At 38.1% G+C, this 27,923-nt stretch overlaps 2 protein-coding genes across 2 annotated transcripts in view; both read right to left on the minus strand.

Moving 5' to 3' along the window:
* Positions 1-6,121: 6,121 nt before the first annotated feature.
* LOC146135327 (uncharacterized) lies at positions 6,122-12,936 on the minus strand. Its single transcript, XM_083395834.1, has 2 exons — positions 12,345-12,936; positions 6,122-7,576 (listed from the first exon to the last, which is right to left on the minus strand). Exons 1-2 carry the CDS (start codon positions 12,659-12,661, stop codon positions 7,378-7,380), a joined length of 516 nt encoding a protein of 171 aa, XP_083251960.1. The 5' UTR covers positions 12,662-12,936; the 3' UTR covers positions 6,122-7,377.
* Positions 12,937-19,882: 6,946 nt separating this feature from the next.
* Positions 19,883-27,923, minus strand: part of LOC146135328 (protein O-mannosyl-transferase TMTC2-like) — a 62,410-nt gene continuing 54,369 nt past the window's right edge. The window contains exons 12-15 of the mRNA XM_083395762.1: positions 23,318-23,519; positions 22,661-22,864; positions 21,619-21,803; positions 19,883-21,360 (exon numbers count right to left, since the gene is read on the minus strand). Of these exons, the coding sequence (XP_083251888.1) occupies positions 21,196-21,360; positions 21,619-21,803; positions 22,661-22,864; positions 23,318-23,519 (756 nt within the window). The 3' untranslated portion in view covers positions 19,883-21,195. The remainder of the gene's footprint in view (positions 21,361-21,618; positions 21,804-22,660; positions 22,865-23,317; positions 23,520-27,923) is intronic.

Genomic DNA, 27,923 nt, shown 5'->3' on the forward strand with positions numbered 1-27,923 from the left:
CGATCCTGATTTGGGGGATTGCCCTCGCGTGCATGCTCGGCGGCGCCACCATGTGGATAATCGGGTCGCTAGGGACCCCGATCCAGGACACCACAGTTCTCCAAGTTGTAGGCAACGTTATGGTGGCCTATTTTCCCATCTTCTTCTGTGCTTGGGGAGCTTGCAAATGCATGACTAGAGAGAAGCAGGTCGAGTCTATCGTGTGACCGCTCTTTTTTCTTTTGACTTTTGTTTTATATTGTTTGTTTAACATTAGGGGGTGGGTGTTTAGGGTTATCTATGGTGTGTCGTTGTGAAACGAACGATATATAATGTGCCCTTTGAATTTGTAAGCAATCGAACTTTGTCAGTCCAATGGTCTGAGGTGACAATTGGTTTAGTACAAATTAGTACAAAATAATCCAAAAATGTATTGTCTTTTGAAGCAAAATGCTAAAGTTAAAAAAACATTTAAGTGCCTATAAATTGACAAAACATGATTTTGGGCGACAGAAGCTTTAAAACAACAATGACCACACCAAAAAATATGCGCGTATGCAAAACTAGTACGTTTATGTCAAAATCGTCCCAACAAGTCTACGGATAGCTGAAAGAGTTAATTGCCTTGAAATTGTAAGCTATCGAATTTCCGTCCAGTAGTCCGAAATAACAATTTTTTTTATCTTTTGCTTTAAAATGGTACAAAATAATCCAAATATGTATTGTGTTTTGAAGCAAAATGCTAAAGTTGTGCATTTTAAGTGCCGAAGTTGAAGTGCCGAAGTTAAGGTGCCTAAGTTGACAAAACCTGTTCTATTTTGCCGAATTTCTTAGCCTAACAATCCAACAATGCACACTTCGAAGTAGAATTGTACCAACCATAAAAAAGCCCGGAATTCATGCCACCAAATAAAACCAAAAATGTTGCCCGATGTATTTTTTTTGAGTGTTTATATGTGTAGTGCCAAATCACTGTGATAAAAAGTGAAACGATGCAATGCTGAATAACGGCTATGAATTAAGCAGCGTGTTATTTTGTAGTTAAATTTTCTGTATGTCACCAAACGTTCTAACCATACAATGCACAAATTGGTCTTAAAGTTAGTTGTTACTTCGCCATAAAACAAGATATAACATAAAACCCGTTTCATTCGCGCTTCCATAATTTTGTATGACATGCCAAATGGGATGAAAATATATTTTTGGTTTTTAAAAACAGCAACGTCTCTTTTGTTCTTGTAAAAGTTTATGTTTTCTGTTTTTGTGAACCCTGTGCAATAAATCAAATGTTTTTTCCTACATGTTTTGCTCAACGCCAGACATTTGGAACTTGTTTACTTGTTTTTTATCAAGCAAATAAGCGAAAAGCACTACATCAACAACAGAGCTCAGGATACGATTGTTGTCCTGTCTTAAACTACTTAGCGCGATACTTAAACGTTAAACTACCAATCTAGTGGACAAAGTCTCTGCCGATGAAGTACGGTCCAATAGGTAATCAGCGGATACCATGGAGAAACAGCTGAAATGTGTTTTAATCGGCTAAACGTAAGAGTCCGTTTGCAATTATGTATGCTTTATTTTGTGATCGTCCCCCCGGAGCTAGTATCTATATTAAGCATCGAAAGTATGTAATACAACATATGCGCAATGCGCAACTAGAAAACATGACCTTGATTCATAAAGCGTTATCAGAAAGGCGGAATAAATCGCACAATATGTTCATTATAGTATGAGGATGTCTAATACTGACATTTTATTTTGAAACCGATTTCATATTTTAGACTAAAAGTGCGGCGATCGTATCCAATACCTAATGACGTCATTGTTATGATTAAACAAGGAAAATAGATAAAAAGAAAACGCTTAAAAGTATGTTTTTTCAGTTACCGCGAATAAGAAACCCACAATTTAGTCAAATTTTCCATTTAAGGTGGTAAATACTCTGTTAAAGTTGCAAAACATGATTAATGCTATATGTCATTTTGAAATGACTTTAGTCCCACAAGTCCGAGTGAAGTCATAAACAGAGCAAGTCAATTTCAAGTCAAATCCTTGTCATAAAAATTTTACGTTAAACTATTAAAAATAGTAAACTATTCCGATTATGAACAGTAACGTACATAAAAAAATATCAAACACACTTCATTTCAACCCAAGTCATTTGTCCAAAAGACTTAAGTCAAGTCAAGTCATTCGAAAACATTGACTTAAGTGCACTTAAATCAGATCATTGACTTGTGTCATTACAACACGGCGCAGCGCTCGCCGGACATCCCTAACAAGAACCATTATAAACAACAATCAAACGGCAAGAGAACCACGATGAAATTGCTTCCCAGTTAATTGGCATGCATAGCGTCCAGCCAGCCAGCGATTATCCCGTCCATTGTTTAGCGCAGCGCCTGCCTACAGAACGCGAATTCCCGACGGGCCAGTGCTGAGTGAATAGTCGGGTCGACGGCAGTGTTAACAGCTGCGCGTGGCGAAAGCTAATCGAAATTACGGCTCAGGCTTTAAAGTTTGCCAGTTCCGGAACTGAAACGCTAAAACTAACAACGGTTTTGGCGCCACACGATTCAGTCAAGCTTCGAAAGGCTAAAATCGCTCTTTTCTAAAGCACCTTTTACATAATTGCAACCCTTGGACGCAAAATTTTAGTTTCGTGTGTTTATTTTTGCTTCGTGCCATCTTCCAATTTATACTACAATTTACTAGCTTTGGGTCTACTTTATGTGAAAATGCACTATACAGGCAAATAATATTTTTTTACGCCAACCAAAAAATGGCTTATAAAAGCGTTCGATATTGGGCAGACTTCAGCAGGTTAACGTGCCTGCGTTTCTTTCTACAACAACTGGACTGAAATGCAGTGCTTGATGTACGGAAAAATACAATAAATCACTATGTCCGACATCTGGCGAAAAACATTTAGTTTCTTATGATGCAGTGTTGTAATGACATAATTTATGCTGTAATGACATGTTTACAACACTGCTATGATGTAGTAGCAAGAAAAAGTAACAATTTCTACATAAAAACAACAGGTAAGTTTTAAACCGAAAATACAAACGCAATAAAAAAAACGATGTGGTATTTTCGAAACAAATTCAGGGTTTGGATCTGTAATGTAGATTGATAATAATGAATTGCAAAGCCAAAAAGGTCAAATAGATCGACATCGTCTTGATGAAGGCGATTTAATATGAAAGTGTATCATCTCCAGTTAAAAAATTCAATGTTGTCTCTACACAACGATTTTTGCTGTTTTCAATAGGATATCAAGCGAAAACACAACACTATAAGCGAAAGGCGAACAGAGCCTCGATAGCCAGATTGACGCCGTTTAGCCAATCAGTACAATTAGGTTATCGCCCTTTTTTCAATGCCCAATCGATACTTGAAGTGAAGCGGCGTGGCGCGTCAGTGGAACGATTTGCCAAGGGAAATTTGTAGGGATTTGAACGATTGGCGTATTACTTAAGCCCGTCTCAGGTCAGCAGTCAAGAGGGGCCACGGATTCCGGGCTATTGGTTGTAACAAACGGGCCAAGCTAATCTGGTGTTGTTTGTAGTTGGTGCTCTGATTTTACCTGGGAGTGTAATTCATTGGAACTTAAACGCAATAGCAAAACAAATTAATTATTTGTAAGTAATTGTAAATAGTACACCGAAAAGCCATCGCAGACTCGCCGAATCTGTCGATCTATGATGCAAGCGGAGCAAGCCAGAAAAACAACTGGCCTGCAGTGAGGTTCGAACTCTCGACCTCCGGTCAAGCCGGCCGGTTGTTTCTCGACTCGCTCCTCTCTGAGCCTGCATAGCTCAGTTGGTAAAGCGACGGTCCCGGCTTGACCGGAGGTCGTGAGTTCGAACCTCACTGCAGGCCAGTTGTTTTTCTGGCTTGCTCTGCTTGCATCATAGATCGACAGATTCGGCGAGTCTGCGATGGCTTTTCGGTGTACTATTGATACGGAAGCCGTAATCGTTGGTCATAAAGCAACTTCCGAGGGGCTAGATCACAGATGTTATTAAACACATATGTTTGTGTGTGTCTTTCATTGATTGATACGGACTGATGATCCCCCAGTGTGAAGTTGCTTGTACTAACAAAATGTGCAAGTATTGGTGTATGGTTGTTTCTCGACTCGCTCCTCTCTGAGCCTGCATAGCTCAGTTGGTAAAGCGACGGTCCCGGCTTGACCGGAGGTCGTGAGTTCGAACCTCACTGCAGGCTAGTTGTTTTTCTAGTCTTCTCTGCTTGCATCATAGATCGACAGATTCGGCGAGTCTGCGATGGCTTTTCGGTGTACTGTTGATACGGAAGCCGTAATCGTTGGTCATAAAGCAACTTCCGAGGGGCTAGATCACAGATGTTATTAAACACATATGTTTGTGTGTGTCTTTCATTGATTGTAAATAGGGATTTCCGCTAATATCGCATCGGTACTCATTTGATACTAAGGTGGTATCGGTGCCAATTCGATATTTTAAGCCATGCTTTTTGTTCCAACGCAGCAATTCAATGTTCAATTGGAAACGTATTCACAAGATTTTAGGTTTAAAACTATAGGAAACCAAACAACAAAGCCAAGTTAACTAACAAAACTCACAAAAACTAACAAAATTCGCAAAAAAATAACAAAACTCACAAAAACTAACAAAATTCACAAAAAACTAACAAAACTCACAAAAACTAACAAAACTCACAAAAACTAACAAAACTCACAAAAACTAACAAAACTCACAAAAACTAACAAAACTATCAAAAACTAAAAAAATTCACAAAAGCTAACAAAACTCACAAAAAGGCCAACATTTCAATTTCCCCCATTTGGCTTGTTTGAACATAGTAATGACGTCATTTGACATCGGGTCGAGTTCCGATAGTTTTTGTCCGAAATATCGGGTTATCGGAAGTATCGTAATAAAACTTATCGGAATATCGGAATATCGGACAACCCTATTGTCAATAGGCACTCTGTTTTTTCGGTTTGGGTTCGGATCAATGGGCTTCAAATAAATTCGAATGTAACCGAAAACGTCGAAACTCGTTTTCTGTTTCATATTTAGCGAGACCGCTATTTATTATTTTACTCAACATTGCGCCACTTTGAAAGTAACTGAATTTCGCTACAAATCCCGGTCGTTTTACTTTTTTACTTTTCAAATCGCTTAGATTGCCCATTTGAAATTGAAGTGGGATTCCGTGTTACCTTAAATAAGTAATAGACCTTGGTTCCTAATGGGAAAGCGACGTTTTCGCGCTATGACGAAGGCCATTTTGGTAAGGGCACTTCAGGACGGAGTGATTTTCTTTTTAGGTTGCTGATTGAAGTTTGTTTAAAAGCAAGCCGGGTCTAACATAGAAATACCATTATCAATTCACACGCTATTAGCTCATCGGATTAATATTTATGAGCAAGACGAAAGCGTGCGTGATTTGGACCTGAGCCAGGAATGGACGTGCAAAACTGTCCATGAAGCACAAAAGACCGAAAAATGTGAAGATTTATAAGCCTATGCTCTTGCGAACAAGAGTGACCAAAGCCATTTTTTTAAGAAAAAAACATAAACGTATTTTTGTTACGGATGTTAAGTTCCTGAACGACTGAAAACAATAAAAAGGTCGCTTATATTAGATATAATATAATAGTCCCCATCCACATGAACAGTTGCTGTAAATCTTTATGAAAGCTTTTGTCTACGGAACTTTGCCACGCAGCTAAAATGAAAAAAAAATGCCAGACAAACCAATATTTATCAATATTTAAGTCAGGGTGGTCTGAACCCATGTACAAACTAATGAACCCATGTACAAACTTTTGCACACCAAATGATTATTTGTTTTGCAAGGGAACATTGCTGAATTTAGTGACGCCTATAAACCTTTTTCGATTCGTGTTTACAACAACATTTAAGATTTTTTACATTTTCACAGAGTTAACATTTTAGGCAGGCAGAAAGAGTGAATTAACAAAGAGGCACCACTATATAATATGCAAAATGTCTTAATCAAGATAACCTTAAATTTTCTCAACAGTCGCGACGCACGATGTGCATTTCTGAAGCCGCTGCATGTGCAACACTCAACGAATCTCCTCAGTGCCCCAGAAAAGGACAAAACGTATTTATTTCGACGCTTTAAGCGAGCAGTAAAACAATTAAAAAGACGAATTTTTAACTAAATAGCAAATTATTTGTGTGCACAGAATTTTCCGGAAAGAACAAAATGGAACAAAACTGTTTAGGCATTGCTTTTTTGTCTGTGTTTATTTCACAAGGTTATTATGCCAATATTTTTCGCTGGGTGGTAAATAGTCATAAATAATACAAAAGGTTCTGTAGAGTTAACGTGTGTAAATTAATACAAGTAAAGAATTTAAAGCTCAGTTTAGTTAACATATTTACGTGCAGGTTCATACTAATAAAGCATTGCCTTTTCAAAAAAAATAGTTAAGCTGGGCGCTTTTCACTGCCTGATTGTACAGCCTTAAAGCACTATTCCCCAAAATACGTGCATTGTTACATAGCTTTCTTCTTACTAACATCGTCCAATCAGTCGTCACGTTGGGACGCAAAAGTTCACACCGGCTCTTTAAAGTTACGTGAAAACCTTGTGCCGTTGCCACCAGGGCCTTAAGGCAGTGCTTTTTGACCTTTTTCCTGCTGCACCCCTTGCAAATCACCAAATCAATTTCGCAACCCTTTCAAATCACCAACCAATTTTCGCACCCGTTTCTTAAATTGTTTAAACAACAAATTATTGTAATTTTATTTTTATAGTAACTGATATCTATTAGGGCGAATATTTTTTGACCTAAAAAATAGGAAATTTTGACCTGAAAAATTAAAATTTTGACAAAATTAACCTAAATATAATTTATTTTGACAAAATCTTGACCTGTTAGAAATGGATTGATTTAAATGAGCTAGGCGACACTAATCACGCGTTTTTGATACCGTATATTATTGCTCTAATAAAGATATAATACGGTTAACATGACTTTGAACACAAATCAAAACTAAATTTTTTTGATAAAATTGAACGATAAATTTCAAAACAACTGAACGACGAATTTCAAAAAGCTGACTATATATTTTTTTTAATTTTGTAAACGATTTATGTGCATTTTGACAAAATTTTGACTTTTTTTGACCAGTCAAAAATATTCGTCCTACTGAGAACACAGTAGCATAATACCAAAATGTAAGTTTAAATTACAACAATACATTTTCTGTGTCTGTGTATGGATTCAGCATCCCCGCACCCGCTTGGAAAAGTTCTCGCACAACTTTGGGCACCCCTGGTTATGAAACCCTGCCCTAAGGTCACCTGGGGCCTTCTAAGTTCGGGTTTGTTACCCCTTTGTCACCCAGTAACACGAAGCTGGTGGTTTCACGAGTTTTCCTCCGTGATCAGGATGGACACCTTGGGGGTTTCCCTAATGGGGGTCCCCCTCCACCCAAAGCGGACCTGGGACCGCTCGTTGTGGCCGGAACCATTCGGCGCCGTCGGGGTCGAGTGGTGGGACGAGGCGCCAGGGGTTCCGATGATCAAACCTCGGGGACTGGCCCCAGCTTCGCCTGACGACATTCTGCAAATTGAACGAAACTATATTTTGGAGAATAATGGTTGGAGGTTGTAGTAAGATGTAATAATAATATTAAAGCCAATCCAGAAGTAGGTATCATTTTGTGAACGTTTCGAATATCTCTTTATTCATTTTCAAACATAACGATGTTGATACCTACTTCTAAATGGTTTGCCTTTATGGCAAGGGTTTTTAAACTTTGAGTAGCCAAAATAAATTCAGAAAAAGTACCTAATAAATAGACGTCACAATGCAAATGGACTTCATAAATCTGTTTATTTCGGTAAAAAAAATGTGAAACTGAATATAGAGTCCATACCAGCAGTTCTCAACCAGTGTACCATGGCTCACTGTTGGGCCATGGAAACAGTTTAAGTGGGCCACAGACCAATTTAAAAAAGCTAGATTTATTGAAGAATAGTTTCATTTGTGTCACTATACCTAATTTTACAGGAATAATGGCTTGGGGAGGAATTGAGAAGGAATCTAAATGAAATGTAAATGTTTTGAAACATGCTTCGCTTTTTTTTTATATAAACCTTTTTTATAGTTTGTTCTTTCATAAAAATTTTTTGGGCCACAGAATTTTTGTACAACGAAAATGGGCCACGAAAGAAAAAGGTTAAGAACCATTGGTCTAAACAGTCAGTGCAAAACCGTTTTATTTTATAATTAAACTGTTTTCGTTGAAAAATTGATTACTTCTTAAATATACATTAATATTCCAAGTATGCCTTCATAGACCCCTTAAATCTAGTTTATGGACCCCAAAGTGGCCATGGACCCCAGTTTAAGAACCCCTGGTTTAGGGTGAGTTTTTGACAACAGAAACTAAACTTCCATTTGGAACGAGGGGGACCACTAGCAATCAATATGGTTGAGTGATTGAAGTGACATTTTAGTTAAGTGATCGTTAATAAAGTATAGCTTAAACCAAGCCAAAAACTCGTTTAGACAGCTGTCAGGCATAATTACACCGAGGCATGTTAAAAACTGATTAGGTTACTGAAAAGATTAAACTGCATTAAAGGGGATTGTTTTTACCGAATAATTAGATACACGACCTGTTGAGTAAGCCCAGGACGAAAATCTATTAAAAAGGATAATCAGAGCACCCAAAGGGCAACTGGGGGATGGCACTAGGGATAATACTCGGGATAATTGAACAAGCCATGACGATAAAAAGTCACTCTTAAAATAGCTCAGAGCAGTTTTTAATAATAATGTGTTTGATAAGTGTGTTATAATGCGGCTTTGCGTTAAAACAGCAATAGATCCGGTCAGCCGGTTTAATTCTTTCGGACAGCCGAATATTCTGTAATAATCCCAAAATACCGTTATTTATACTTTTTAACGCAAATGTTTGTCGGATGCAACACCAAGCTAAAGTTTGATAGAATTTTAAACTAACCCACAGTTTCATAAAGTTCACCGTAGATTTTGATAAATATGTTTTACGTTACCCTTGTTTTATAATAATTAAGTCACACAAGGTTAAAACAACAATTAAATTCGGTCGGAGGTCTTTAATATGTACACTTGTACAGTTATTCGGCCTTGGTGAATGTTTTAATGATTAGGTTATACTCTTTTCATATTAACATATCGATACATGTTCTTTCACAAGGGGGAATTTAGTTTTGAATAACGGTAAAATAGGTCCAATAAATCAGTGGTTCTCAAAAGTTTTTTTTCACATTCCTCCCTTACAGGCCCAAACACCGTCGATTCCTCCCCAATAAAAAACACGAAGTATTCTACCTTGTTTTGTTTATTTCTTCGATGTATCCTGCTGACAGAAAATCAAACTTACAGGAAAAGAGTCAAAATTCAAAAAATATATGAAAAAATGCAATAGACACATCTGTGCCAAAAGCCAGTACTTGGTACAAAATTGGGATGCACTAATCGTCCGAAAGTTGAGTTTGTTTTAACGTATGGGGGAGGTTATGGTTAATAATTTTGTCCCTATACACAATATATTTCCTAAATGACTGTAACTATGAAGAAACAATACACTTAGGTTATTATGGGCCAAATATTATATTTACAAAACCAACCATTAGATTTAAATAAGCTTTTTATTGCATTTAACCGATTAAAAAACTATTTATTTTTCATTTATTTTTTCTCCCCAATTCCTCCCTGGAACAAATTCCATCCCAAAAATTTGAAAATTTACCCCTAGGGCAGCTAAGTGGCTCTCTTTGAGAACCAATGCATTAGATGGAAGTGTTTGGTGACATTAAACGATCATCATCACTTTGCCAACGATTCCCCGCAAAACTCGATACCCTCACTTCCCAATCTGTCACGAAACCAAAACCCGGCCTGGTATTTGGCGACAAATCGCAGATTGGCCGTAATCAGGTTGCGAACGATCGACAGACGCCAGGTCGCTCACAAAACGCGACCCCTCTCCGTTCGACATAAATAATGTAAAATGCGGTTTGATGTCTGCGCTCTGGAAACGGGGCACTGCGTTTAGATCCGGTGCGAAGCGGGCGGCGACTTTGACTACCAGAAAAGACCAGAAGAGCGACTTTCGCACACCTTGGCTAAAGTTTGACGGTCTTTATTTTTTTTAGACTTGTAAAGTTTCATTAAAGAACTACTACTTGGCATCGGTAGGTGCTTTCAAACTTTATATATTTGGCATTTTTTTACAAGTACTTGTGTGCCATTTGTTATTAGGTCGCCTGCCAAACGTCACGCGTGTCGCGTGTTAGACACCCCATAAATAGCGTCACAGTGCATGGTTCGTAACTGCCGGTCCGGTCAACTTTCCTGCCGGTCAGCCAAATATATTACAACTTTATATCTCAATTGTAAAATGCAAGATGTTGAAGGCTTGTCTATGAAATTTTGAACTTAGTCAGTTCCGTAATTGGCAGCATTGCGGCGTAACCCAGAGTTAATGGTCTATTTCAGACTTTATCATACGTCACAATGCTGCAAGTGTTGTGCCCAACTGTTTAAAGTCATAAAATTTAAAATCAGTTGTATGTAAAAGATGGGAAGACTTTAAGTTGCATACTTTTGTCGTAATTACATTTTAGGTTGATTTTGATTTTTGAAGGTCCACCGGTCGCAAAATTTGTTTTGAAATGCTCTTTATGCAATATTAACAAAATCAACCCAAACCATTCGTTAACCGAAAAGTGGTAAAATACACGGACAAAAAAGTTGCTCACAAACTCAATAAAACTGGCATTGCAACTATGTTACACAAGGACATTTCCATGGAACGTGAACCAGGGAGTTTGTTGACTAAACAAGTGCTCAAAAACGGTCTCAAAAACAGGATTATTGACCAGTGCTGATAAAAGTTCAAATATTGCGCGCCGCTGACCTGCTGAACGGTTATTTAAAACGTTCAAAAAAAAGTTATCTAAAAACGTTCAAAATGATACCTACTTCTGTATGGGCTTTGATATTCTTATTACGTCCTACTACAACCTCCCAAGCATTATGCTTATCGTGATGTTGAAAGTGAATAAAGAGTTTTAAAAAACAGATGTTGCGGCTGGCTTCACAAAATGTTTAGCTTCACCTTGTTTAACGCGTGTTTAAATTCCGCTGAAAGCTAAGGAAAGGCGTTAACACCTATTTACCTTCCGGCGCAATTTGCTCGAACAGAGACGTGAGGTCACGAGGCGAAAATGTTTCATCAATAAATAATCAGAACTAATAGAGTTTTCGAAATGCTGAACGTCCGCCGGACACGATTTTACCTTCAACCTTGGTTTTCGGCAATGTACGGGTAAAATAAGCTTCACGGCGTTAAATAATGCAATAAGTAGCGACAAGCCTAAATTTGGTAATTTATGCATTTTCAACACACGGCCACAGTATCGTGGGGGCAGTCTAATAGCTCGGGGAAGGCAAGTTAACGACAAAAACTATAAAAGGAGAATGTATATGACTTAAAGTCAAGCAAATATAAATAGCCCTTTTAAGTTTTAAATAAAAAAAATGCCGTGCCTGTTTAATTAGGCATGCATACGAATAACTGTAGTGCATTTATTGTCTGAATATCAACGCATTGAAATCTATTGAAAAGAAATGGCTCTTGGATCGCTTTAAAACATTTAATTTGTTTACAAAACAGCCATGTAACTCTTTTGTTTGGAACTGGTGTTAACAACGATTTCTTGAATTGCTTACTGTTATGTGCGCGCATCGTTATATACCGTTGTAAGTATGCAAGACATTACTGACGCTTTCTATGTATGTTTTAATGGTCAAGTCGATAAAACACTCTGAGTACGTTATTTAAATTATGAAAACCTCACAACTAATAAAGTTAAGTGGGCTGTCCTTTAGCCCAACCTGTCGCTTATTAACAGGTGTTTTTTTTATTCTCCTCCGTCTTTCTAATTTGTTGTTAAAGTGTAATAAATATAAAAAAGTGTTCTGCTTTAGAGTTTAGACCACTGTTTCTTAATCAGGTGAATGGTTCACCACAGGGTGAATAAAATTTTTGCAGAGGTGAACCAACCAAAAGGGGTGAATAAGGGTGAACCGTTAGCAATGGATGATAGCTTGTGAGCAGGGCGGATATTCTGTGTTTTTTGTACTTTCGTATTTTTTCTCTGGACTCAAGAAATTGTAGATTTGCAAGGGTTGAGTTGATCTTACCAAAAATCTAACAACCTAAGTCATGTTGTGCTGTTATATATAGACGAGATAGTTTTATCATATCATGAGACAAGGGTGAATAAAATCTGGAGATATCTCCTAGGGGTAAACATAGCTAAAAGCTACTCACCCTACTGCGTGTGTGTTCGGCGCGGGCTTCGCTCCAACCATGAGTTGCCTGTCAATTCGCCTTCGTCTTCTCTTGTCCCGGAAATAGCAGAAGAGGAAAACGAGCAACGAAGGTAGGACGATGACTGCCCCCATCACTAGGACAACTTGTAGCTTACCCTCGAGGGTGAGCAGGTACTTCCCCCTGGCTTTCCACGGCTCGGCGTCGACCAGGTCGGGCGCCGGCGCAGGACTCTCGTAAATCAAGCGGTTCACCTCTTGTACGTAGCCGCTGGGAAAGCGAGCTGCGAATTGTGACGCGTCGTTGCCCTCATCCATCGTTCGGATGAGAGCGTGATTCTATTGTTCCCCTTTCTTCGAAAATATTTTCTTTGCCGGTTAACAAACACTTCTTGCCTCGATTGAATGAAAAACAGTGAACTTTCTGAAGTTGTTGAAATGACTTTGAGCTTGCTTTTGGCAGCAAATGTACAAAACCTTATTTTTTGGATAAACAAAGTTCAATGGGAGGAGTTTCGAGATCCTTGGCAGCAAATGTGCGAGCACTTATAGGTCGCTACGTGCAGCACAATTGGAAGGAGCGAGTGAGCAAGTATTTTTAATTAAGGCATGTACACGCATTGCAAGTACGGCATGTCTTAAAAACAAAACAAAAAAGTTGTTTATTTGAGAATTTTGGTTTCACACCTTTCAGTCGAACTAGCTTGGTTTTATCTGACGTGTTAAAACCCTGTCAAATTTAGTATAAAAGGTATGGTCACTTTTAGAAAAACACAGCCTAGAGCAGGGCTACTCAACCGGCGAACCGAGGTCCGAATGCGGACCTTCTTAATGTTGAATCCGAACCTTATCTGTCTCAGTATCCACTTTTTTGATGAGTTTTCTCTTTGCAAACAATTGCTACTGTTCGTTAAAAACCCCATTCTATAACGGACATTACAGAATTCTCAGTTGAAGCGAAGGACATTTTTAAACTATACCGTATTACATTTTGTATGACTGTCAATTATTCCATGAGAGTTATAACGAACCTAAGAAAATTTGAAACCTTTCTAACTAGACCTTTGCTAAAAAATAGTTGATTAGCCCTGGGCCCTAGATTAAAACAAAATATTTACGGTTACAAACTTTCTAAGCCACTCTTATTCACAAACTAAACTTCAATTCGTATTTTTAAAGTAACCCTTGCTGCCTTTGCAAAGCAACCAGACCGTTTAAGTAGCGTTATATTGACATACACTGCGCACGCACGCATAAGCCCCCTTGGGATTTAACTAAATGACTGTTACTTCGTTCTGCCAAATGCTATACACTGGCTTGCCACTTATGGGTATGCAACATTGTTGTTTCAGAAACTAGCCATAATACCTTGGTAGGAATTTAACAACGGTTTTCGAACGCAAGGTCCTTCGAAATTCACTACCCTTTTCAAAGGTCATACTTATAATACGTTAACGATGAATAATGTATATAATTATATTTTGTGCGACCAATTACAGGCTTTCCGTTTGTCATAAGTAAGAGGTAATCCGACTGTAAAGAAAGCATCATGCTGTTTCCCATTAGCATGGTTTTACCTAAATACAGCCAAAAAATATCACAGCCCCACGTTTTGAAATTGTTCCTAACCGACCTGTTTAGTATTGTTTTCGTAGAAACTGCCAGAGCCTGGCGTTTTAATCACAAATCGCTACCGTCTACCTAATTCTGACTCAATAAGAATATCAAAGCCCATACAGAAGTAGGTATCATTTTGAACGTTTCGAATAAGTCTTTATTCATTTTCAACATAGCAATGCTTTGATATTCTTATTACGCCTTACTACAACCTCCCACCATTATGCTCCATAATTCTGATTCGTTTTTGCTTATTATCCTACTCCTATAACAGTTAGAAACAGAATCTACATGTACGAAGCAAGTTATAGGCTAAATATTAGCGCTAAACCCTCCCGTCAACTCAACGGTACCAGTCATGTTTAACAAGTGTTCGACCAATTCTCCGAAGGATCTATCGACAGGCAACTGCTTTTTTCCCAAAGCCAAGCACGTCTCGGCGTCCTATGTGGGCGTAAATCAACAATCAACGCCGCGTCTAGCAGCAGTCAAGGTGGCACCACTTTGGTTTTCCGAATTGGACCCTATTTAGGCCAATTTAAAGTTTAAAGGTTAACGGTTGGGGGGTTTCCAATTTAGGCTATATTATAGGTATCTATGATGAAACGAAATGGGCCCCTGGACGTATAATTGAATTTTAATGTTGACAAGCTGTTCTACAACCATACTTCATCAGGTCGACAATAGGGTGTATCTTTATAGAATCGAAAACCATCGGCGGCAGGTTTTAGCCAGTCGATCACTGCTCCGCTGACGCGTATATTAACAAGTAAAATCCATAGTTAAAAACATGTTTTTAACTATGAGTTTTACTCATCAGGTCGAAGTAGGAATTCCTATACAATTTGTCGTTCAGCAGTGTCACCTGATTTCTATAGACTTGGAATTACACAAACACGTTTATCAACAAACATATTTCTAACGCTTGAGACCAGTGTTGTAAACAAGTCATTTTGAAATGACTTAAGTCCAAGTCAAGTCATTTGAAAAATAACTTAAGTCCAAGTCAAGTCTTTTGCAAAAATAACAAGTCAAGTCCCAGTCCAAGTCATCTGTTGCCCAAGTCAAGTCCCAGTCAAGTCATTATGAGAGCAAGTCAATTTCAAGTCATGTCATTGACATAAAAGTAAATTATTAAACTATTAAAATTGGTAAACTCGTCCGATTATAAGCAACAATTTAACTAAAAAAACACATACGCAATACACAGCAATTAAAGAGTTTAATATGCAAAATTTGAGATAAGTTTTAATGAAAAACACCTAATTTACATACAAGTTATTTGCCAAAATGACTTAAGTCCAAGTCAAGTCATTTGACCAAAAGACTTAAGTCAAGTCAAGTCATTTTGGTCAAAGGACTTAAGTTAAGTCAAGTCATTTGAAAACAGTGACTTAAGTGCACTTAAGTCAAGTCAATGACTTAAGTCATTACAACACTGCTTGAGACTATCCAGTTATAAAAGCAGTGCATATGCGTGTTTCTGGTGTTGCCTAGTAAGCCAATCGAAGTGGAAAACACCGACTATTTAGTAATCGAATTTCACATTGAAGACCTGATGTCTGTGGTCGGGCAATCGATAGGAAGTTCGACAGTGGTTTGAAAAGAAATTGGATTTTTTAAACAATAAAATCTTGTCAAACCAAGTTTGCAAAACAGACCAATCAATATATTTCGCGATTCCGTTTAGCGTTGAAAGTGATATCAAATAAAAAGCAACTGAAACATATTACATATGCCCAATGTGTATTCTGTGATCAAGCCCTTCTGGAGTCGTACTGGCCAACTATAGCGACACCCATATGGTAAGCCTCTCCAAAGGCATCCTGTCAACTATAAAGAGCTTAAACTACTACCCTGTGCTACACCACAAGATGTCAAAACGGGCATTTAGGCCAGTTATTTTCAACCTTTTATGGCTTACGGCACCCCTTAAAAAAATAAATGGAATATTGGGCACCCCAACTGGAATTTTCGGTGAGTATTTTCCTGAAATGTCACTATCAATGGAACTGGAACAACACAATCGACTTAAAATAGTAGGAAAATGTCATTTGAAATAATGATCTCAAATCGTATACGCAAATAGTTGTATCAAGAAGGTTACCAAGTTAGCAAAAATCCAGATTCTTAAAAATTCTTAAATACCAATCGGCACTCTTTTGCCAGAGCCTGGGGGTTAAAGCACAAATCGCTACCGTCTACCTCATTCAAACTCGTTTTTGCTTATTACCCTACTCTCATAACTGTTAGAAACAGAATCTACATGTACCAAGCAAGTTATAGGCTAAATATTAGCGCTAAAGCCTCCTGTGAACTCAACGGTTCCAGTCATGTTTAACAAGTGTTCGACCAATTCTACGAAGGATCTATCGACAGGCAACTGCTTTTTTCCAAAAGCCAAGCGCGTCTCGGCGTCCTATGTGGGCGTAAATCAACAATCAACGCCGCGTCTAGCAGCAGTTGAGGTGGCACGGCCTTGCGTTTTTCAGAATTGGGACCATTAAACTTTACAGGTTAACGGTTGCTTTGAGGATGACACGCTAAATAGCAAAGCCTTTCTTAGATAACATTGACAAAACAAATTGGTTTGGGCCCGTTTCGAAAAAAGTAAACCAGATTAAAGAAAACATGCAAACTTTTTTTTTAATAAACAAAGATTAATGTAAGAAGTTCCGAAATAAAAAATGAATAAATTGCCTATTCGGATATAAGAAAATAAATTCTTAAAATCAATTAAAATCATTACAACTTACGCCTTTAGAATGCATATGGTTTATGGCAAAATCGTATTACTACTCGCTACGTATATGGTACCTATGTTAAGTATACATGCGTAATTATGCGTGTATTGAAGACTCTGTGTATTTGTGATGAAGGCATCGTGGCGCATTTCCCTTAGGTGAGCCAGTTAGTTAAAAAAGCTTTGATTCAGCAACTGATCACAAACTGAGGCTCTTAGCCCAGAGCTCCGCAACCTTTATTGCTTTACGGCACACTAATAGAGCTAATAACTAAACGGCGGCACACCTATACGAAATTTATGACCTTCGATAATATGCAACATAAGCAAATATCCTAGGAAGCCCAAAGAAAAAGGATCGACTTATGGGTAAACGCACCGAAGGTGACCAAATGCGTATTACACTATTTTATCTTCTGATTTTGCGTTTTTTCGTTCTTCCAAAAATGTCTTCAGCCAGCCGAACTCCAGAAAATTCCACCTTACAATAGCGGTTTAGAGAACATTGAGGGCTTTAGCATACTCGAAAAGTGTAACCTGACAATGCATTGTACTTTTTTGCCCAATTTATTTTTTGTAACAGCCGCTTATACTCCAGTTGAGTTGGTTACTGTTTTTATATTTCACTTCCGGCGCTTGAACGAAACATAGGTTTTACAAAAGAGTGTTAAATATCAGGCAAAGTTCAGAAAGCTACATTTGGATTATTCCATGTGACATGAGCTGAACATTTGTTTTGCCCAAAGTAATTAGTGCTGTTACATTTGGATTATTCCAAAGTCATGCCCTGACCGTTAAAAACGTAGGTAACACACCTCCGGGAACGTCGCGACACACCTGGCATGATCTCGCGGCACACCAAGCAGTGTGTTTAACAACACTAATTACTTTGCGCGAAACAACTAATCAGCTTATGTCAAATTTGCTATGTATAACAATTGGGCAAATAGAATAGTAATTAAAAGGAGCATATAGTCGTTGCAGTGATATGGTTGTTTTCAGTTGCTAACAAGTCATTTTGAATTGACTAAGTCCAGGTCAAGTCTTTTTTTAAATAATAAGCCAAGTCCAAGTCAAGTCATGATTAGACCGAGTAATCTCCAAGTTAAATCACTTATCTAATACTAAAAGATAAACAATAAAATTTGTAACCTCGTACGAATATAAGCAGTAACTCAAATAACAAAAACAACATGCAGCAATCTAATTGTTTTACGTGCAAATACAAAATAATGGCTCGATTTTATAATAAAATGTTAAATGTAAACATTTAATTTCAACCCAAGTTATTTGACTCAATTACTTGAGTCCAAAAGTCAAGTTATTACTTGTCCAAAAGACTTAGGTCAAAGAAAGTCATTTCAGCTAAACGAATTAGGTCATGTCAAGGAATTTCAAAAGTCAGCCGGAAGATAGACCTTCCTATTAAGGTCAAATTAAGTTTGTAAAACGTTCTGTATTACTAAACCTAAAAGTATTCCGCAATCCTTGGCAATAAAACTTTAGAAATTTTGTTACATATTTGTATAATATTCTGTTCAGTCACTTTAGGAGTGTGACGAAACCATTTTATATGTCTCAACGTTGGCGGGCCCAGCAAACCTTGCCACACATTACGCGAACGCCAGTTAATTCAATTTCGACCGAAGCTCTTAAGTGATATTTGTCGGCAGATTTATCGACCACCTCCTTTCATCGCCCGAGCTAAGCCTTCAATGTACCAAGGAAATGTTTCACAGTTGTACTGATGATGTGACGGCTTCATATGTGCCTGCTTGTTTACATCGATTGTCGACACAATCGGCAGATCTACATCGACAAGGGCTTGTGATGTTGGCTGCGCAATTACGCGTGGACCATCAGTCTGTCAATGAGGGATTTGGCTATTCTATTCCTAAGGTGCTCGCTGATAGGCCGGATTACGATGACGAGTGTAGAGGATATTTCCCGCGTGGCCGCTTATCAAAGTCGAACTGATTTTGTTATGGGATAGATAAAGGCTGTTTTGTGTTCACCAACATAATGAGTCTTGCATAGGGTATTAAAACATAAGTAGGGCGATTTATTTTAAGTAGGGCGATTATTTTTTGACCTGTCAAAAAAAGTCAAAATTGTGTCAAAATTTACACGTTAGGTCAAAATTTTTTCAAGCCAAAATCGAATAAAAATGCACATAAATCGCTTAAAAAATAGAAAAAAAACTGAAGTCAGCTTTTTAAAATTGGTCGTTCAGTTATTTTGAAATTTATCGTTCATTTTATCAAAAAAAATTAGTTTTGATATATGTTCAAAGTCATTTTAACCCTATTATATCTTTATTAGAGCAATATACGGTATAAAAAACGCGTGATTAACAACGCCTAGGTTATTTAAAAACGCCTAGGTTATTTCAATGTTTTTCTAACAGGTTAAAATAAATTATTTTCTGGTCAAAATTTCCTGTTTTTTTGGTCAAAAAATAATCTCCCCAGTCATAAGCAATAGGACTTGTTTTTACAAACAGCAAGTCAACATTCACGAACTACCGATGAAGTGCACGTAAAGTTGAATGTAGTCCTCAAAAAAATATTACAAAAATCACGGGATTGTGTCCGGGAACTCTTGAGAGTTTTGAATGAGGCATTACTCAATTCTAAACAAGCCTTGTGGAATAACTAGCGTTAAAATTGTAGTAGCGGAACAATGACATTTTACGATATTAAATATAGTCCAAAAGTTAAAAAAAATGCATTGGAATAATAGATTTCCTAATGTTTTATAGTTTTTCAAACCATTTTTTTAATGCAGAAACAAATGATAAACTTGGAAAAAATAGGTATAATTGCATTTTAATAAAATGTGAAAAAAAAATAGGGAGTTTGGCGGGTTAACGCTTTTTGTTGAGGTATTAGGCGTTAAATTTCTTACGAATTTGGGAAAAGTAAATACGTCCTTTATGAGCCTCATGGCAAAAATAGGTCTATGTAAATCTGTTTTTCAAAGTTAAGCATTAGAATGTCAAGGCGTTAAAGTTGAAATTGTATAACAACTTTAATTCACAAAAGTGTTACAGGCTAAGGCATATCAAGATAAATATCTATAGTTTGTGGACAAACGTATTTGTGTAAAAGTTGTAGAGATACTTGAATAAAAAAATAGCGTAGAACGTTTTAATTTTTTTTATTAAAGTACGTTAGCCAAGCTAAAGAACAATGCATATATTATTGCACAAAAACGCCAAAAGTGTGTAGGTTTATTAAATAACAAGATATAACATAAAGATGAAAGCAAAAACATCAACGTGAAGTGTAGATCGCATCTAAACCACGTGTTGTTAATAAAATGCCGAGAAAAAAACACAAGTTTTTTTTGAAGAATGGCACAGTTTTGAACGACAAGAATTTAAACAGTCGTTTTTTTTAAACACGTACAATATATTGTAAAGATCAAAAACTAAACAAACTATTGTATCAACGTTTGAGCTCCACCCAACGACTAATTATTTATAACAGTTCTATCACCAGATGACGCTAAAGAAGCATAAAAAATGCAAGCACGGCTGAAAACATATTTCTACACACGTTTAGGCTTGCTGGACGTTGTTTGACCAAGCTTTAAACTAAGCGCGGTAAGCGACTGCTCAAACTGCTGGAAAACAGGAGACATTTTAGAAAACTAAAAACAAATTGAAGAATGTTTGTTGTACAAAGAAAACGCGGCTTGTAAAGAAGGTAAAGGCACTTTAGGCGACATTTTTTTAATACATATTAATTAACAATTTAATTTATTTTTTTTCTTTCTTTTTAGAACAGCCGCTAAATAAAATGTCTTGCCACAGTGGTTTCGCGACACGCAACTTAATCGTGTCGCCGAAAGGGCATCTGCGACACAACCGTCGCTTTGGAGATTTGAAGAAAGAAGAAATACTAGCATACAGCTTGAATACACATTCTAGCTAATCTTAAAAGAGCAGGCGCTAAAAACAATGTCGCGCCACAGTGGTTTCGCGACACGCGACTCAATTATGTCGCCGAACGGGTATCTGCGACACAACCGTCGCTTAGGAGTTTTGAAGAAAGTAGAAAATACTAGCATACAGCTTGTAAACATTTTTCCAACTAAATAATCTTTTAAGAACAGGCGCTAAACAAATGTCGCGCCACAGTGGTAATGCGACACGCGACTTAATAGTGTCGCCGAAAGGACACCTGCGACACAAACGTCACTTCAAACATTTCAAGAACGCAGGAAATTTCAGCATACCGCTTGTAAACATATTTCCAACCAACTAATCTTTTAAGAACAGGTGCTCAAAATAATGTCGCGCCACAGTGGTAACGCGACTTCCTGCGACATATACGTCACTTTTGACATTTGAAGAAAGCAGGAAATTCCAGCTTAAAGTCTGTAAACATATTTCCAAACAACTAATAAATAAATGGCGTGGCCAAAATGACAAAAACATTTTTTAAATTGTGGCCGCCCGCTTGGCAGTCGCGCGAAGGCGACACTTTCACCGCTCGCCGGCTCGCAGAAGATTTTCGAGCTTGCCTAGGTTCTCGAGGATCATGACATCACCGGGCTTGATCTCTAGCGCCACCAAGTAGCTGGCCCGGGCTTCGAGGTGCTTCCCCCGCAGGTGTAGGATGGCGCCGAGGTTCATGTGGGCGGAGGCGAACTGAAAGTGAAGGAGGAAACTTTGAGCGAAATGAGGAAACTATGTGCAGTTTTGAGCACTTCAACGAACCTTTTATTGCCAACGCTGTTCTAGAAATTGTTGAGAACAATGCCAGAATCGTTTGCGATTGTTTTAAACCGCTTAAAAATGCATACTCAAGTAAAACAGGCTTAATCACTTTCGAAAACGAGCATTCAGGCTCTAATGTTAAAGATTCGAAAACGCACAATAGTGGTACAGAAAAAGTGCTTTTTGTACCGTTGGTTCAAGTTCCACTGCTTTCCTGTAAAGTTTTTCGGCTCCGTCGTAGAGTTTAGCTTGTCGGTGAGCACTAGCTGCGTTGAACACTGTCTCGTAATTGCTGCTTCCCCGGTTCAAGGCCACCGCTTTCTCCATCGCCGCTGCTGCTTCCACCAGGCGACCTCTTGCGGTCAAGAAGCTGCCTGCAAAATAAAGCAAGGTGGCAATAGCGTTTTCACTATCGCTGTGTAAGGTTTTGCGGAAATTTCGGCGCTGGTCTAGAATCCTACCACAACTTTTTAAGAGTACAGACCAGCGCTGGACTTTCTTATCTGAATTATACCAAAAAAAGGACTAAAACTTTATTTGAAAAACGAGCCAAATTCTGAATAAGGGTTGGCCACCCTTTTCTTGTCGCTGGCCCAAGCCAAATTCAGAAAGGCCACGGCGAGCCGATGTATTTAAGTGACAATTTTGTCGGTAAAATGTGTCATTTGTAAGCATTTCATTGATATACCTGTGTTAATCAAAGGCGGGCCTTTGATTTATTTTTGCAGTGTCCATATTCAAAAGACACAATGGATTTGAGGTTCTTTACATTTTAGTAATATTTAAATTTGTGGGAATTATAATGTTAAAAGGGAATGTTGAAAGTAAATCACAATGGCGAAATCTACATACGGGAAATTTTGTAAATATTTTTAATAATTTTTGATACTTTTGACCCGGGTCAACTTAGAACAACATGCCATGGTTAGCCAGCTGCTTGTTATACAGCATTGGAGGAAATGCACAAAAGAAACGGGCCGACGATATTTGCTCGTAATTTGTTTTTGACAAACTGGATTTTGTTCTTTTTATAAGTAACGGGTCAACAATATTTACTTTTGTTTTCAAACTCTGCTTTTTTAATTTAGTAACGGGGCAATAATGTTTGGTTTGTATTTTTTTTTAACTGCATTTTTAGTTCATTTTATATTTAACGGGGCAAATTGTGTATATTTTTTTTCGAAAAAAATATAAAGTCAATTTTAAACTGGATCCAATTGCAAATGCTTACTGTAGTGCTGATGGACCACGTGACTGTCTTCATCCAGTTTCAGAGCGTCCAAGTACAAGCGTTCCGATTGGTCGAACCTTCCCACGTGACTGAGAAGTCGAGCGTAGGTGAGGTGGGCTGTCACGTGATCCGGTTTGGATTCGAGAGACTTGCGGAAGAATTTCTCGGCCTCATCCGATTTGCCGACGAGAAAAAGCGATTGTCCTGATCGGATTAAAGTAAATCGTTGTTATAATGCAGTGGTTTTGCTAACACTAAAAATGAAAAAAGATATATTTTTCTCTTGAATCTCACTTTCCTAATAGACGTAGTAAGAATATCACAGCAATTACAGAAGTATAGGTATCATTTACGAAACGTTTAAAATGCTACCTATACTTCTGTATGGGCTTCGATATTTTACAACGCTTTACTACAACCTCCAACCATTGTGCCTAAAAATGTTATTACTTAGCAAAGAACGATTTTAGTACAAAGTTAAATACAACTGTACAAGATATAGGGTTTCTGGCCGTGTAGGACACGAATAGCTTTGAATTGCTAAGCGATTTATCGCGTCGTCCCTCTAAAAAAACTTGGATAAAAATATTTTTGTGACTAAGTCTTCTTCGGAAAAAAAACAAAAAAACTTGAACGTAACCAAGAATAAGCGCTCACCAAGCATATTGTAGAGGCTGTGGGCTTTGTAGTCGGCTGGCATTAGGCGCAGTGCCCTCTGATAGGCCGAGATCGCTTCCACGTGACTGCCCTCGTCAGCCAATAGGATGCCGAGGTTGTAGAGCGCTGAGGTTTGGGCTCTGAGATGGGCTCGCGGATTACGGAGGTTCTCATCGCTTAGAGAGGCCGCTTGAAGGTAAATCTGCAAATCGAAAGGAACTGTTACAGTTTGTTCGATTCCGGAATAATACACCTTTGTATTTCAATATAAATTTATAGGTGTTTAATCTATAGTTTAAAAAAGAGTGTAACTAAACTATCGTGATTATTTTCCTCAAATATTTAGCTCGAAAAAGCATGTTTTTTATGCAAAACTATTAAAATACTATACTATAACAAAAAGTACTTCAATCAAGCTGTTGTCTCCGACAGACCAAATCACTTTTTTTGCATTTTTGAGGAAATAGTTTGGAAGCCAAAAAACGATATAAGGTAAAACGTCAATTTAGGGGTTTATTCCAACCTGTGAGATATACCTAATCAATGAATATAATGCCTGCAATGGGCATTTTGCTCGATATTTCGGAATAAACAACGTGTGAAGCACAGGCCGACTATTTTGTGAACTCTACACATCAACTTAATAGATGTACCAAAAAAAGACATTATCGCCGTGCAGAAATATCGAACTGCGGTGTAAGGAGCGACGGTAGAGAGGATTATCTACCAAGGGTAGTGATCTGTCTTACACCGACACGGAAGTAAGATAATTCCCGCTACTACACTCTTATCTCTTCCGACCTAGGCGAACCCTGCATCCTACCACGATGGCCAAGAAAATTAAATGGCAGACAATTTTTCATCAAAGTCATTTTGACGCCTTTCCTAACTCGAGCGGCGGCGGTGCGGCCTCGAATTCAACTTTTCCCGTGAAGCAATATATGCACGACTTTTCATCCGTTTTGCTCTTTTCTTTTTTGGTGCAAACCGTGAGTTCGACTCGAGGCGCATTTATTATTGATATCGTCGCACGACAGAGAATAATACAGCGGCGCTCAACAAAGTAACAGATCGACCCTATCGAATTGGCCATCTGATATACCGCTCGCTATCGTAATGAGCCAAAGGATTAGAGAATTACCCGCATAGTGTTTCTAGAGACTGTTGTTTCGCACTGAAACGTATACTTTACAAAAATAGAATTAACCTGGAAGGGTCTACGTTTTTGGAGCATAATGGTTCGAGGTTGTAGTAAAACGTAATAAGAATATCAAAGCCCATACAGAAGTAGATAGCATTTTGATTGAAAATGAACAAAGAAGTAGGTATTTTTTTGTTGAAAATAAATAAAATGCTACCTACTCTGCATGGGCTTTGATGGTCTATGTTTTTTTGTGCCGTATTGGCAAAATTTGTCTGTTGTCAGATAATTTGCTTGTGTTTTTGTAATACAGCCAATGGCAATATTGAATCACGGCCTTGGCACGTTTTTTTATAACATTGATAATGTATCTGAACTTGATATTGTCGATGTTACAATAGTATTAAAGACAGTTTGTACGTACTCTGTAATACATTTTCATTAACCATAAAGTTTTATGGTACTAAAAAACAGATGTCCAAAGAAAGGGCCGAATTTGCGCTATGAACTGTTTGCTTTATGTCGAAACATTCGGAGATAATGTTTGCCCAATGTAAATATTATATGTTAACCAGCTATTCCGATTTCAAAATACGACTGATAGTGCATATTAGTTGATGTGCATTGTACATTGACATGATTGAAATTGCCGCTAAATAAGTGTTGAATCCGGCGTTGCAAATGAATAAAAAGCTGTAAAATTGGGTTGTTTCTAACTACAGTTTATTACACCGGGACGTTGTATATCTTTATGCTTTTGGTGGTATTTTTCAGTTTAAAAAAACTTTTTTTCTGTTGAAAAAAGTAAACAAATAATATGGTACTTCTACACAACATCAACATGTTATCACAGATTTTTTAAGTAACCTATGGGTACGCATGTACGCAATAAAACGACCCAAAACCAAAAACAACAAGAGAGTATACGGCCCATCTGACCGCCCTGTTACGCTAAATGTTGCTGAGTCATAGCAAAACCGCTTTTTGTGCACGGCCCATGTGCAAAACTGCAACCGTCAGCAAAAAAGAACGCGGCCAAGCGCGTAACGGTGAAAGTTTTTTCGACATGTGCCAAGAAATACGCCCGAACCTTTTACAGGTAAAGCGCGAATGCTTCAGTCGAGAACACACCATAAGACTCTCTAAAAAACAATATGTAAAGCAGGATATTTTATAATATCATTGTATTAAGACCAACGACATAATAAAGTCAAATAAACAGTAACATCAACGGCAGAATAAGACCGAAATTCGTCGGAATATGGCCCAAATAACGCCTCAAAACTGTAGCTAGAGGATATGGCACGATCGGGGGCCGTCGGTCTATTTATTACGGGGGTTAGTTATGTACTTAGGGGTGAAGTTTGGGGTTAGGTAAAATGCTGTATAGGCCTGATGCTGGCCATTTGGGTTAAATTCAAACGAATTAAGGAATTATTCCGATTTAGACGTGATTACGATTATTATGGGTATCTCATTTTAGTCTTATTCCTAACTGTGTTTTATGCCGACTTTGATGTTGCTCTTATTTCGTCGTATGGCTGTTGGTCCCTTTAGTCGAAGTGTTAAACCACACAAAGACGCGATTCCACGCCAAAGTGAATGAAGCATCTTAAATCGCATTGCCAGACACGCCACCGCGAACCACGAGCAAAGGACTGTCAGGCGGAGACAAACACCTGGACCGCAGTTGAAGCTTCGTTATTTGCCCAGTCGGCACGTCGCATATAGCGAACAACTTGAGTGAGCGAGTTTTGAAGAGGGTTTGGAGTGTTTTTTTGCGTAAAAACACTCTTCCATGCTTTTCGGGAATGCGGCCCTATAGGATTGTACGGCTGCTTACGAGAAGGTTTAATGAGTTTTGACCGTTGGGGCCGGGTTTAATTTGGATAGTGTGTCGGCGTTTTTGTGTGCTAAGGATGGTTTACACTATAGACGCGTTTTGCTTTGGTAAAAATCTTACGTCGAATTGAAGATTTTTCCCATTGGCCAAGAAAGAGGCCAGGAATTTTTGAGCAAGTCAGTAGTAGTCTGAGTCCGGTTCTCTTACAACATGTGTCCGTTAGGGAGCAGGTACCGCCACTGAGATGTGCCAAAGTTAAAATTACGCAAAGCAGATGGTAAAAGTATAACAAATTATCAGTACTTGGTGTTATTTCAAATTTGAGTTATGCTGCACCCCAAAAAACAGGTTTTCTAAGTTACTTTATTCATATAGAATAGCAGCGTAAACCTTGGGTGAGCTCCAAAAGTCGACAAAGACAGGTTACGAAGTTAGTTCGAGCATTATTCCTTTCTAATGGCATTTAAAAATAAGGTTGCTGCAAAAACGATTATAGGAATCTGTTTAAGATGAAAGAACAGTTTAATCAATAGATTAATTATGTGTGACCTAAACAGAAACCTAATCTTAGTCACTTATTACATAATAATTTGATCTTTTACAATTGATGTGATTAGTTGTAAGTATGATTGGATTTAAGTTTGAGAGTGTTGAAGTATAATATGGTCAATAAGAAGAATAATCCCTACGCATTGTCCATTTGTTTGCAAAGGGCGGGGTGATGCCTATTGACAAACGTTCAGTTTGACATTGAAAACTATTGATTTAAAATGCAGTGCGGCTGCACGATCCAATTTTAGAATAATAAATGTTTCGAACGTAATTAAACCTAAATATAATTGACTACATATTCCATGAATAATTCAGTGCATTATAAGGCAGGTGAGCCCAATGCGCCCGTAACTTTCGCATCGCGTTATACACATGGCGCGAATATCGATTGGTCTGTCTAAATTCGTACGTGATTATTGACTATGTGTCGGCGTGTATCCGTCCGCGATAGTTCGTGAATTACAATCAGCCAGTATTTCCGACGAGCGTGTCACGCACCTAATCTCTGCCTTGCAAGACTGAAATGCAAGCGAATATAATCAGTTTAATGAAATACACACACACATATATGTGAGTTTATAACTGTGATCTAGACCTTCTGAAGATGCTGTTTGACTAACGATTACAGCTTACGTATCATTAGAAATCGAAAGCAGCTTCAGGAGGGCTAGATCACAGTTGTTAACCCAAATATGAGTGTGTGTAACTGTGTATCTTTCATTGAATAATTATATTGTACTACATAGCCCTCCGTCAAAGTGACGTTGCTTTTACTAACATAATGTACCAAGCACTGGCCAATGCTTGTTTCTCGACTCATCTCTGTTCCTGTGTAACTCAGTTGACAAAGCGACGGTCTCGGCTTGACCGGGTCGTGAGTTCGAACCTCACTGCAGGCCATAGTTGTTTTTCAAGCCTGCCTTGCTTGCATATTGATAAAAAGATTCGGTCTGCGATGGCTTTCGATGATGTACGAACTAAATGAGCTCACAATTTCGTTCGCAATTCAAATGATCCGCCCGGTTTTAAATATGTCCAACGGCGCACAAAGGATAGATAAAAACGGTAAA

Source organism: Ascidiella aspersa, chromosome 8 (assembly GCF_963924565.1).
Source record: "Ascidiella aspersa chromosome 8, kaAscAspe10.2, whole genome shotgun sequence".
Taxonomy (NCBI): Eukaryota; Metazoa; Chordata; class Ascidiacea; order Phlebobranchia; family Ascidiidae; genus Ascidiella; species Ascidiella aspersa.